The sequence below is a fragment of the Microcebus murinus genome, chromosome 18 (assembly GCF_040939455.1).
Source record: "Microcebus murinus isolate Inina chromosome 18, M.murinus_Inina_mat1.0, whole genome shotgun sequence".
NCBI lineage: Eukaryota > Metazoa > Chordata > Mammalia > Primates > Cheirogaleidae > Microcebus > Microcebus murinus.
In genome coordinates, this window is record NC_134121.1 from 39,409,401 (window position 1) to 39,422,292 (window position 12,892).

A 12,892-nucleotide genomic window follows, 5' to 3' on the forward strand; every position below is an offset into this window, starting at 1 on the left:
GGGATGGCCAGAGAGAAGCTCAGGGTGCCATCAACAAGCATGGGTGGGGGTGGAGGGAGGAGCAGGGGGCAGGTGACTAGTGGGTAGAAACTGGGAGAGTCAGGAGATGACTTAGAAGAATTAAGTCAATGGGCAAATCAGGAGTCCTAAGGTTGAGCAGGGCTGGGAGCAGCAGGCCAGAGCAGAGCCACTGGGTTTGGAGACCAAGGTCCAGGGCTTTCAACTGGCCTCAATGGCTCACCGTTTTGCCACCTTTGCCAATGACCCGGCCAGCTGCTGAGGCTGGTACCCGTATATGGGTCTCCAGCTTTACTTCCTCCTTGGGACCAAAGAAGTTCTCTTCCTTGAGTTTGCCATAGATTCTTCCCTGAGCCTGGAAAGAGAAGTTAATTGTCAATGAGCCATGTATCTGTGACAAAAGGAAAGAGCAGTAAACAGCCAGTGCAGCCTCCAGGATCCGGCCCATCTTTCTTCGGCCCATAGGCCCACCTCATCCTAGGTGGGTCTACCATCTAAGGCATGCGATAGAAAAGGCTCAGCTTGGCTGGGCAGCCTGTCTATTTGTAATACTAGAGGCCTTGCAGGGGAGATTATATGAGCTATGAGTAACTGACTAAATACTTCCCAGAGGAAAAAAATATTTAGCAGAGGAATATAATTCACAAGCTACAAATCAGACCTACGGGGTCTGGAATGGCTGCGTTTATCTGGATATGGCATCCACTAGCATTTCAAGGTACACAGAAAGCAGGCCTGCCTGACACTGCACAGTGGCCTAGAGAGCTGTCCCAGTCCTCTATCCTCACAAAGTCAGGTTAAGTGTTGGCTCTGGCTATCTGACCAGAAGTTCAAGAAGCTAAGGATGTAGCAGGGACATAAAGGAGAGAAAGGGGCCAGGCATGGTGGCTCACGCCTGTAATTTTAGCACTCTGGGAGGCCAAGGTGGGAGGATCACTCAAGGTCAGGAGTTCGAAACCAGCCTGAGCAAGAGTCAGACCCCGTCTCTACTAAAAATAGAAAGAAATTAATTGGCCAAATAAATACATATAGGAAAAAAAAAAAGAAAAGGAATTTGACATCAAATGCCTTCCATAGTAACTAAGGCAGAGTGCAAAGAAACAGCCCTCGGACTTCCTTCTTTCCCACAATTCGTGTTGACCATCAAGAAGTGATAAAGGGAAGTGGAAGTCCAAAGAACTGAGTTTGATGCCAACTTGCAAGTAGCTGTGCTGCCCTGTATCCTGCAAGGAAGGCTTAAAGATGTGCCGAGGATTTGACAGTTAATGGGAAATTGCCCCAGCCCTTTTCCCGCACTCAGGGAAAGTACCCAACCTCAATTCCCTGGTATACAGCTTGGAAAAACAAGAAAGATCAAAACCTTGAATTGGGCTTCTGGTGGTCCAGTGATGATAACCATACGAACTTTGGAGTCGGGGGTTTCAGGTGGTGCAATCTACAAAGCAAGCAACTGGTCAAAGAGGGACCAAAGAGACCCCTGGCATCTCCACTTCCTCCAGTTCCCTACCACCACCCCTTATTCCCACTGCCCATTCTGAAGACTGGGGGAGGGAAGAACCAAGACCCTGAAGCCCAAGTCACTGCCCCCACACACCAGCTATTAGGAGGGCAGAGGGCAGTTAGAAGGACTTGCTCCAGAGACAGTGTCTATACACAGGGCCTCCTCCACCCCTCTTTCCCCAATCTCTTGGGAGCCATCCATGGAGTCAAGAGTCAGACACAGATGAGATGGGGAGGGCAGTAACTGCACCTCCAGTTGGGAAACAAGCACAGCTTTTGCCCCAAGCTTTTAAGACCACTGAAACAACTGTATTTAGGTTTGTGGAATTTAAAAACACCTTCGTTTCACTGTAACAAATTCTCCCTTCTCTCTCCCCTGACCCTGGCCAGGGAAGCTGAGAGACGACTAACACTTAAACCAGTGTTAAACTGTGTGAGGCAGGGGCTTTGGCTGCATGGTTTCACAGCATTGTACTGACGAGGACAGTGTGGCTCAGGTCACACGGCTTACTGGGGTGTGACATGGTGGGTTGGGATTTGAACCCAGGTCAGTGTGAGGCATGTCCAAAGCTTTCCTTCTGTGCTACCACTCTGCCTCCTGCCTGAAAACCCAGAGGCACTGAAGGCATCCCATGGAGGCCAAGCAAGGTCAAAAGCAGAGAGGACTGACATTGCTCAGGGAAAGATGCAAATTCTCAAGACCATGGGAATCTGGGCGCAGACACAGAGGGTGGAAGCGGAGCCCCCTCCCATCCCAAACCCACAGAGCAGGTCACCTTGATGGAGGCGCTGGCGAACCGCGACAGCTGTTTGATGTGCTGCCCCTTCTTGCCGATGATGGCGCCCACCGCCTGGGCAGGAATGAACACCTGCACCATCTCCTGCTCGGGAGCCTGCTGCCAGGACAGAGCATGCTATTATTACCAATGGGACTGAGGGGCAGGGCCCAGAAACCCCTCCACTCCCCTGGCTTGCATCCTTGTGAAGGAAGGGGTACAGGCAACCACCTGCCACCCAGGCTGCCAAGGGATGCTGTGAGCTCCCCACCTTTACCTCTTCCCATGCCCAGCAGAGTGCGGGGGAACACAGCTGCCAGCACTCTGCAGTACCCCACGCCCTCCTCTGCACAACTGACACTTGGGACAGTGGCTGGGAGGAATGCAGAGGAGGGATGTCCCCAAGAACTGCACCCCCCTTTCCCTGTAAACTTCCCAAGCATCAGACTCCCATGGGGATTTGGACCCCTCGAGGGAGGCCACTGCAGGCCCAGCATTCCCCTTTATGGAGACCTTCCACCTACCATAAAGGAGCTATAGGGAGCCGCTCCAGTAACGCTGCTGGGAGGTGGTGGGACTGCACTGGATGAGGCTGGGAAAAGCCCTACAGCAGCCAGGTTGAGGCCAGGGATCAAGTGAGACTGCAGCTGAGGAAGAAAAGTGAGGAGACGGGGGCTCAGCATGATAGGACCTTGTGGTCCCTTGGAGGTAGCTGTGGCTGTGGCCCTAGAAGAGTGGGCCAAAAACCTGACGATGACATGCTTTTGCACAAAAACCTGCCTGACCTTATGCTTGCATACACGCCCACATGCACACAGGTGAGGAGCGGTGAGCGATGGGATGTTCCTACAGAACTAGCTCCCACAACCGGAGAAGCCCACGCGCTGTACACCCTCAGCAGTCCTTCCTCTGACTGCTCAGTCCACTCTGACTGAGACAGACTAAAGACGCATGACCCTATCACGTGACTGATGCCCCTGCATGAGAAGGAGGGGCAGAGACAGAGCGCTATTTCACTTCTAGCACTCAGTGGTTCTGAACCTTTTTGGTCGTGCACCCCATCCTCACTTCTCTTTAAAAAAAATCAGATGAGCCGGGCCCAGCAGCTCACACCTATAGTCTAAGCACTTTGGGAGGCTAAGGTAGAAGGACCCTTGAGACCAGGAGTTCAAGACCAGCCTAGACAACATAGTGAGACCCTCGTCTCTACAAAAAAAAATGGAAAAATTAGCCGGGCACGTGGCGACAGCAGGCTTACAGTCCCAGCTACTCAGGAGGCTGAGGCAGGAGGATCGTCTGCCACCCTGCGCCCACAAGCTGCTGTTGCTCAGACTCGGGAAAGGGCAAGCCATGCAGCACTCACGCTCATGGCGGCCACATCATTCTCGTAGGCCTCCCGAACTTTCTTCATGATTTCCTGCTCAGCCCTGCAGCAGTTCTCGATGGCCCCCTTCACAGTGATGGTCCTCTCAGGGTTGTAGAGGGTGAGGTCCTGCAACCTGGAGGAAGAGCAGAGGGGTGTCAGCCTTTCGCTGGAAGGCCAGGACCAGGCCAGAGCCCAACTGGGTCACAGGTCCCCAACTTTTGCATAACTCTCTATCTCCAGCCTTCTGTGTCCCCAGTTTGTAACCAGGGCAGGGAGTGAGGTGCAGAGTGGTGAAAATACCCAACTGAGACCCCCTCCCTTGGCAACAAATCCAGTCAGATGGGATATGCTGCTGGTCAAGCAGGAAGGAGGACTGTGCCACCAAGTCTCCCCATTGGCTCTATGCAATTCTGCGTCTTGCACCTTTCTGGAAGAGAACCATTGCTTTGCCCACAGGCTAGTCTTTGATGAAATGAGGCACGGTGTGTGCAGAGGCAGCCCACAACACAGGCAGAAAGGGACTGAGGTTGGGCCACTTCTCATCGTAGCAGACAGGCCTGAAACCCTAAAGGCCTAGCTTCTAGCTACAGGCTGCCCTCGCAATGCAGAGGAAAGAGGCTGTGACGTAGCAGGAAAAGCCTGTAGAGGCAGTCCCCTACAACACCCCCACAACCCACACGGCAATGGGAACGGGTGAGCTCCAACCCTTAGGGAGAGAAATGCTCTTGGCCAAGTGCAGTGGCTCAGCCTATAATCCTAGCACTCTTGAGAAGCCAAGGTGGGAGGATTGGTGAGCCCAGGAGTTTGAGACTATCCTAAACAAGGGTGAGACCCCGCTTCTACAAAAAAATATAAAAATTAGCTGGGTATAGTGGTAGACACCTATATATAGTCCCAGCTATTCAGGAGGCTGAGGCAGGAGAATTGCTCGAGCCCAGGAGTTTGAGGTTGCAACGGAACTATGATGATACCACTGCAACCTAGGCCAGGCAACAGAGCAAGACTCTGGCTCAAAATAAAGAAAAGAAAAAGAAAAATGCTTTTTTACCACTTCTTTAACTATTTTTATTTCGGCATATTATGGGGGTATGGATTTTAAGGTTTTAATAAATGCCCTTTCTTCCCCTCCCCCCACAAGTCTGAGTTTCCAGCATGACTATCCCCCAGATGGTGCACATCTCACTCATTATGTATGTATATACCCGCCCCCTTTAACTATTTTTCTTCAACAGACAGGAAACAGCACCTAACTTAAGGGGGCATAACACGCTGCCAACCCCGGGCCACCGTGCGTCCCCCACCCACATGGACAGACATGAAAGGAAGCCTTACGAAGAGATGGTGATTTTTGTCTCTGTGTCCTGCTCCACCTTCTTCAGGTTACGCCCTTCCTTGCCAATGAGACGCCCTACAAAGTTATTGTGGGCCAGGATCTTCAGAGGGACCTCGTCAGCCCTGGGGAAGACAGAGAAGAGCGCTTTCAACAGCAGGAGATGTGGAGGCACAGCCACCATGGACCCCAGAGTGACAAAAATCAGCAGATGGTGGCTGCTTAGTGATAAGGGAATTGGGGACGGAGGGGGATGGCCAAGGAGCACAAGGACATATTCTTTATTGTGATGGTGGTTTTTATAGATATGTAACTCATCCCACAGTACACTTTTAAAATGTGTGTGATTGATTGTACATCAATTAAACATCAACGGCCGGGCACGGTGGCTCACGCCTGTAATCCTAGCACTCTGGGAGGCCGAGGCGGGCGGATTGCTCGAGGTCAGGAGTTCGAAACCAGCCTGAGCAAGAGCCAGACCCTGTCTCTACTATAAATAGAAAGAAATTAATTGGCCAACTAATATATATAGAAAAAATTAGCCGGGCATGGTGGCACATGCCTGTAGTCCCAGCTACTTGGGAGGCTGGGGCTGCAGGATTGCTTGAACCCAAGAGTTTGAGGTTGCCGTGAGCTAGGCTGATGCCACAAGCCACAACACTCACTCTAGCCTGGGCAACAAAGGGAAACTCTGTCTCAAAAAATAAATAAATAAATAAAAATAAACATCGATAAAGCTATTTTTTTTAAAGGACAAGTGTGCAAAGGAACATGTATAAGCAGATTCTTTGCATCACTGTTTCTTTTTCCCCTAGTTTGTATAAGCCTGTAGCATCACTATTTTCTCTAAGGAAAATTTTAAGGCAATCCAAATACCTATCAAGAAATCCAGGGATTGGTTAAATGAACTAAGGACAGTCATATAACTGTGGAATTCTATGCAGCTATAAGAATGAGGTATATTAACACGTACTGAGACAAGTGCTGATACAGAGAATAAAAAAAGCATAGAATAGCATGTTTGGTATGATCCCCTCAGAGGTATGCTCGAATGTGCACACACACAAACTCACACACCCTTGTTAGTGCATAGAATTTCTAGGTTATACAAGAAGAGTAAGGAGAAGGAGGGCATTCTCAGTTTATATTCTTTTATACAATTTCTGCCTATGTCTCCTGTATCTCTATATTACTGGTATTAACAAGTTTGAGGGGAGGGGGACTGGCAGTCCCCGAAGATGCAAGGAAAGCTGGAGCTTACGTTTTGGTGTCCTTTGCTTCTTTGTGCATTATCTCCAAGATCATCTTACAGGCAGAGGAGCAGCCCTCGGGGGTTGAGTGGACGCTGATGGCTTTTTCAGCTGCACCTGCGTTCTCCTTCCTATGCACGTCTATCCTGAGGACCACAAGGACAACACTGGTTAGATGTCCCTGGGGGCACCAGTTCTTCAGGCTCTCCCCATCTCTCCTCTATCAAAGACATAAAACCTGCTCTTCTGAGAACAAGGCTGATTGAGTGCAGATTCAGGAAGGACAATGGGCCAGAGAAATATGACCAGTCTGCTGCTCTGGATTCTGTTGCAGTCCAGCACTGTCTGTCTGTCACAGAGGCAGGCTGCAGTCCCCAACCCCCAGGCTGAGGTCCAGTACTAGACCATGGCCTGTTAGGAAACGGGCAGCGCATCACCATCTGAGCTCTGCAGCACCCTCCCCCAACCCACAACACCCCATCCCCCCATCCCTGGTCTGTGTGATTGTCTTTCATGAATCTGGTCCCTGGTTCCAAACAGGTTGGGGACCACGGGATGCAGTGGTGGGGATTACCAGCCCACAGCTCTAAAGCTACATGTCCCCTTAAATTCTACATGTATCCCTTGAAACAAATATAAAGGGAAAATACACTGTTCTAAGCTAAAACTAAATATAAATGGGACTTATCATGAATAAGGACATAATGACCCTTCTTGCTAACAAGAGTGCATGGCCCAACCACTGCGACCAGTGTCACAGCCCAGACCCATGCTCCCTCCCCATCTACCCACCCTTATCTAGGAGGCTGAGATTGCAAGCTATGACTCCTGAATGTTCCATGCAACATTTCCTAGGAGCAAAATGACAATGCCCCCAGCATGCTTCCAAGAGCCTCCCCAGGTACCAGCCACAGTCCCCGGCACCCAGCCTCCATTCCCCAAGTACTCACTTGGACTGGGTCTGTTTAGTGATGTTGCGGATGGTGGCCCCTTCCTTGCCAATGATGGCACCCACATACTGGGTGGGCACCAGGAGCCGAAGGGGGATGTCCACCTGCTGCTGTTTGGTTTGGGCCCCCGCTGCCACAGGTGAGCCCTGGCGGGGCTGACCCCGGGAGCCAAAGCCTCCTCGGCGCCCGTTCTCAGGACCCTGTGCGATCTGCTCATCGGGAATGTAGGAGACCTTTAGGGCATGGTTCTCCAACTGGTGGCCATTCAGCTTCATGATGGCTCTGGGGATAGAATGAGTCTACCGGTCATGCCTATCCAAGCCAATAACATCAGATGCTCTCCTCTGGCAAAGCACTCTACAGACTTATAACATGGAACACACTCAAGAAAGGGAGAAAACCACCTGTCCACCACCCCCACCTCCAAAGACCTTCCAGTTTAAATGGCATCAAAGACATCAAGGAAAAGCAAATATAGTGATTCCTGACATTTGGTTGGGATTTATTGTTCACAAAAGCTTTCCATTTAGATCATCAGAGAAATAGGCTCCCAATCCAATAGGGAGTATAGGATGCTCCCAGTCTAAAAAGGAAGACCAAACCATACATCTCAAAGATCGCCCGTGCCAGTTGGAGAGCATACCAGGTACCTGAAGGGGCTTGGCAAAGCTGACACATACACCTTCTGGATTGTGGAGTCCTACCCAAAGTGCTAACTACTACAAATCCTAATCTTACATTAGGTTATTAAGTATGAAATGTCCAATTTCCTTAAGTACTAAGACAGTTAATATTGCTGACATTTCACTTCGACACTTCTTGTTTTATTTTTATCCTAAAGGCACATCCTCATTTTTTCAAACACACAGTTTGGCTTGTGATTATCTTTCAAATGTTTTTTTACAGCAATGTTTGTGAAACCACAGACAAGTAAAAAATTCTTGTTATTTTCGAGTATGAGTTCCTTTGTGGAACCAATGCCGCACAGACAGCTCAAAATACCAATGAAGTGTTTGGGAAGGATGCAGCTAATGAATGTACAGTATGTCGATGGTCTGAGAAGTTCCATTCTGGTGACTTTAATCTTGAAAATGAGCCACTTGGGTGATCTGAGACCAAGGTGGATGATGATGAGCAGGAAGCTGTAGTGGATGTGAATCCGTCTCAACCTACCCATGAATTAGCAGCAAGGTTGGACATTACTATTCCAACAATATTGGACCATTTGAAATACGTAAAGAATCTGGATAGGCCGGACGCGGTGGCTCAAGCCTGTAATCCTAGCACTCTGGCAGCCCGAGGCGGGTGATCCCTCAAGGTCAAGAGTTCAAAACCAGCATAAGCAAGAGCAAGACCCCGTCTCTACTAAAAATAGAAACAAATTAATTGGCCAACTAAAAGTATATATAGAAAAAACTAGCCGGGCCTGGCGGTGCATGCCTGTAGTCCCAGCTACTTGGGAGACTGAGGCAGGAGGATCGCTTGAGTCCAGGAGTTTGAGGTTGCTGTGAGCTAGGCTGATGCCACAGCACTCTAGCCCGGGAACAGAGCAAGATTCTGTCTCCAAAAAAAAAAAAAAAAGAATCTGGATAGATGGGTACCACATGAACTAAAAGAGCATCAGAAAAGAAATCATCTCAAAGCTTGACTTTCTTTGCTGTCACAACATAAAGGCGAACCATTTCTACACCATATTGTTATGTGAGGAAAACGGGATTCTTTTTTTGACAATCAGTCTTAGGCACGATGGTTGGATAAAGACCAAGTGTCAAACACAGTCCAAAACCAAATATTCATCAAAAAAAGCTAATGGTGTCTGTATGGTGGCCCAGTGCTGGGATTATCCACAATAGCTTCATGAAACATGGTCAATCCATTACATCAGATGTCTGCTGCAACCAACTGGATGAAATAATGAGGATGCTTGTGATCAAGCACCGAGATTGGTCAATAGAGACTGGCCAATCCTCTAGCAAGACAATATTCAACCAAATGTCACACAAACAATGCTGCTGAAATTACAGAGGCTGGACTTGGACACTCTCTGGCATCCACTGTATTCACCAGACCTTGCATCAACTGACTACCACCACTGCTTCTTCCAGTTTTGGGACCAATTCTTGCAAGGAAAAATATTCAATTCTCAACAGCTGTGGAAAACACCTTTCACGATTTCATTGCCACTCAATCTCCAGGCCTCTTCACTGCTGGCATAAACAAGCTACTGTTAAGATGGCAAAACTGTGTTGATAGTTTAGGTGCATACTTGGATTAATTGCACAGCTTCAGCTGGGTGCGGTGGCTCATGCCTATAATCCTAGCACTCTGGGAGGCTGAGGCGGGAGGATTGCTCAAGGTCAGGAGTTTGAAACCAGCCTGAGCAAGAGCAAGACCCCATCTCTACTCAAAATAGAAAGAAATTAACTGGCTAACTAAAAATACATAGAAAAAATTAGCCAGGCATGGTGGCGCATGTCTGTAGTCCCAGCTACTTGGGAGACTGAGGCAGAAGGATTGCTTGAGCCCAAGAGTTTGAGGTTGCTGTGAGCTAGGCTGATGCCACGGCACTCTAGCCCAGGCAACACAGTGAGGCCCTGTCTCAAAAAAAAATGTACCGCTTCTTCTTTAAGATATAATAAACAAAATTTTTGATTAGAAATCAGACATTTCATATTTAATGGCCTAATAGCTAATGAAAACAAGGTCAAAAGAGATTAAAATATATTAATATGTATGTAGAATCCAAATGTTAATCCTGCCCTGCCATAACCTAATGAAATGCAGGACAAAAATATTCAATTAAGTTAGGGCACCAGTATTGCAATCTTAACTCCATTGCTCACTAGTTACATGAACTGGGCAACTCACAACTTAGTCAAGACCTAAGTCTCATCAGCTATAAAGTGGAAAATTGATATTAATACCTGTACCCTGCCTATCTTATGGCTAGTACATTTAGGCCTGTGATCCATATTGAGCTGTGTGTATGGTGTTATGGTAGGGGATTCAATTCATCTTTTTACCTGTGAATATCATTAAAGTGCCCCAGTACCATTTATTGAAAAGACTGCTTCTTTCCCATTGAACTTTCTTAGCATGTTTGTTTAAAGAAGAAAAAAAACCCACCCAGTTGATCATAAATGTAAGGCCTTATTTCTAGACTCTCAATTCTGTACCATTGATCTATAGGTCTATTCTGATGTGACTACCACATTGATTTGATTACCATAGATTTGAATTAAGTTTTCAAATCTAGAAGTTAGTGTCTTCTAATTCAACATTTTTATGGTTATTCTGGGTCCCTTGGATTACTTCACACTGAATTTTAGCATCAGCTTATCAGTTTCAGGCCTCCCAGAGTGCAAGGATTATAGGCATGAGCCACCACGCCTGGCCCAAAACTTCATCCTTATAGGATTCATGTGAGAACTACATGTGATCGCATGGGATAAATTAAGGGATTTGTTGTTTCTAAACACCTCTTGAGTCTGGTACTTCCCTTGGTTAACTAAACCTATTGAGTTTGGCACCTCCTTGGTTAATGAAAACAACGTGGAAAATAAGTAAGAATTGGAGACAGAATGGATTGCTTACCCCTTGGAGACTGGAGTCTCAGTATTTGGGAGATCTGTAAAATGGGCTGAATAAAAATGAAGGGAGGGGAAAAAGCATCAACCATTCCCAAGGCTGGCAGTGGTTAGAAATGTTAGCAAGCAACAACAGGCAATAAGGAATGAGCAAGTGTTGACACAACCTTTACAGCCAGGCAAAGGATCTTACATGGCCACAAGGGGCAGCAGGAATCTCTAAAAAATTCTGAGCCCGGCAGGTATGGAAAAGAAAACGGTAGGCATTTGAGAAAGTGGGGATTTTACAAAGTACTACTAGCTTGGAGGAGGCAGAATATGAAGAAGCAAGAAAAACACCAAAAGCACAATGTAGCAAAAGCCTATACCCAAAGCCTATACCCAGGTCAGACGTGATTCTAAATTGAAGAATGTCCAAAACAAGTAGTCTGTTTATACCAGTGGGTGAGAAGCCTAATTAACCGCTCAACCAAAGGGCTAGAGATTGTGAGTGTGATGGGACTGAGAGGATCTTACCAAATCAACTAGCTTCACAACCATCACTGCAATGAAATGTCTGCTCACGCCTGTAATCCTAGCACTCTGGGAGGCTGAGGCGGGAGGATTGCTCAAGGTCAGGAGTTTGAAACCAGTCTGAGCAAGAGCAAGACCCCCGTCTCTACTAGAAATAGAAAGAAATTAATTGGCCAACTAAAAATATATAGAAAAAATTAGCTGGGCATGGTGGCACATGCCTGTAGTCCCAGATACTTGGGAGGCTGAGGCAGTAGGATCTCTTGAGCCCAGGAGTTTGAGGTTGCTGTGAGCTAGGCTGATGCCACGGCACTCTAGCCCGGGCAACAAAGTGAAACTGTCTTAAAAAAAAAAAAGAAAGAATGAAATGTCTGCTCCACATGGCAACTTCAACGAATCCTTTTTGAACCCCGAAGTCCTCCCTCACCATCACTAGATGGCGCCATGAACACAGCAAAGGACCCTGTGGTGCCCGGCAACCAGAGACTATCTGAAATGGACCTTTTCCCTGACTTCCTACCTCCCTTGGGAGGGCTTTGGGTCCCTCCTTTCAATGTATTTTGCTGTCAATACAGTAGTTTCTGAACCTTTGAGATCCCTGAAACAAAGGATAGGAAGGAGACACCCAGAAAAAACCCTATAAGGGAGTTTGGGTTTGGCTGGCCTACAATCTGAGGCCAGATGGGGACCCCAGCCTGCCTGGACCCTGGGGGGAAGCAGAGGGACCCGGCTCCCCCAACACACCACACAGAGACCCCCCACATCCCCCTGCAGCCCCACTTTCCCAGCCACTCACTGCCTGGTCTGCTCCCGGTTGGAGTAAGTGACATTCACCACTGCAGTCTCACTCTCGGTGTTCACTGAGGAGAAAACAGAGGCCGGTGTCAGAGCAAAAAAATCTGCAGGCCCCAGGATCCAATCCCAACCCAAGCCTTCCATGTTCTGAGGTGAGTAAGGCATAAAACTTATGAAATACTAGAATGAAGAGGCAAAAATATATTTTCCCTTGACTGGGCGTGGTGGCTCACACCTATAATCCTAGCACTCTGGGAAGGCTGAGGTGGGAGGATGGTTTAAGCTCAGGAGTTTGAGGTTGCTGTGAGCTAGGTTGAAAATTCAAATTAATCTTCTTGCATTTTCTTTTGGTTTCCTCACTCTGCTCCAAGGGAGTGGGTGTGTGAAAGGGTGTAGCTACGGTATCAGCAGTTATACCTGCAAGGCAAGCGCCACCACCCACCTCCACACACACACACACCAACTTGGGAGTCAATTTCCCAGTAGAAAGTTAATAGTGAAGGCTGGGCGAGGCTCACGCCTGTAATCCTAGCACTCTGGGAAGCCGAGGCTGGTGGATTGCTCGAGGTCAGGAGTTCGAAACCAGCCTGAGCAAGAGCGAGACCCCGTCTCTACTATAAATAGGAAGAAATTAATTGGCCAAGTAATACATATAGAAAAAATTAGCCGGGCATGGTGGCGCATGCCTGTAGTCCCAGCTACTCGGGAGGCTGAGGCAGGAGGATTGCTTGAGCCCAGGAGTTTGAGGTTGCTGTGAGCTAGGCTGACGCCATGGCACTCACTCTAGCCAGGGCAACAGAGTGAGAC

General features: G+C 48.1%; 1 protein-coding gene across 3 annotated transcripts in view; it reads right to left on the reverse strand.

Moving 5' to 3' along the window:
• The window catches only part of IGF2BP1 (insulin like growth factor 2 mRNA binding protein 1), a 50,812-nt gene that overhangs the window by 8,425 nt on the left and 29,495 nt on the right, over positions 1-12,892 (reverse strand). The window contains exons 5-13 of one of the 3 annotated variants that reach the window (XM_075993947.1): positions 12,087-12,150; positions 7,191-7,472; positions 6,252-6,386; positions 4,993-5,115; positions 3,658-3,793; positions 2,819-2,941; positions 2,295-2,411; positions 1,379-1,453; positions 242-373 (exon numbers count right to left, since the gene is read on the reverse strand). In XM_075993947.1, the coding sequence (XP_075850062.1) occupies positions 242-373; positions 1,379-1,453; positions 2,295-2,411; positions 2,819-2,941; positions 3,658-3,793; positions 4,993-5,115; positions 6,252-6,386; positions 7,191-7,472; positions 12,087-12,150 (1,187 nt within the window). Of the gene's footprint in view, positions 1-241; positions 374-1,378; positions 1,454-2,294; positions 2,415-2,818; positions 2,942-3,657; positions 3,794-4,992; positions 5,116-6,251; positions 6,387-7,190; positions 7,473-12,086; positions 12,151-12,892 lie in introns of all 3 variants that reach the window. The other 2 variants (XM_020281122.2, XM_020281127.2) reach the window with 2 other exon arrangements.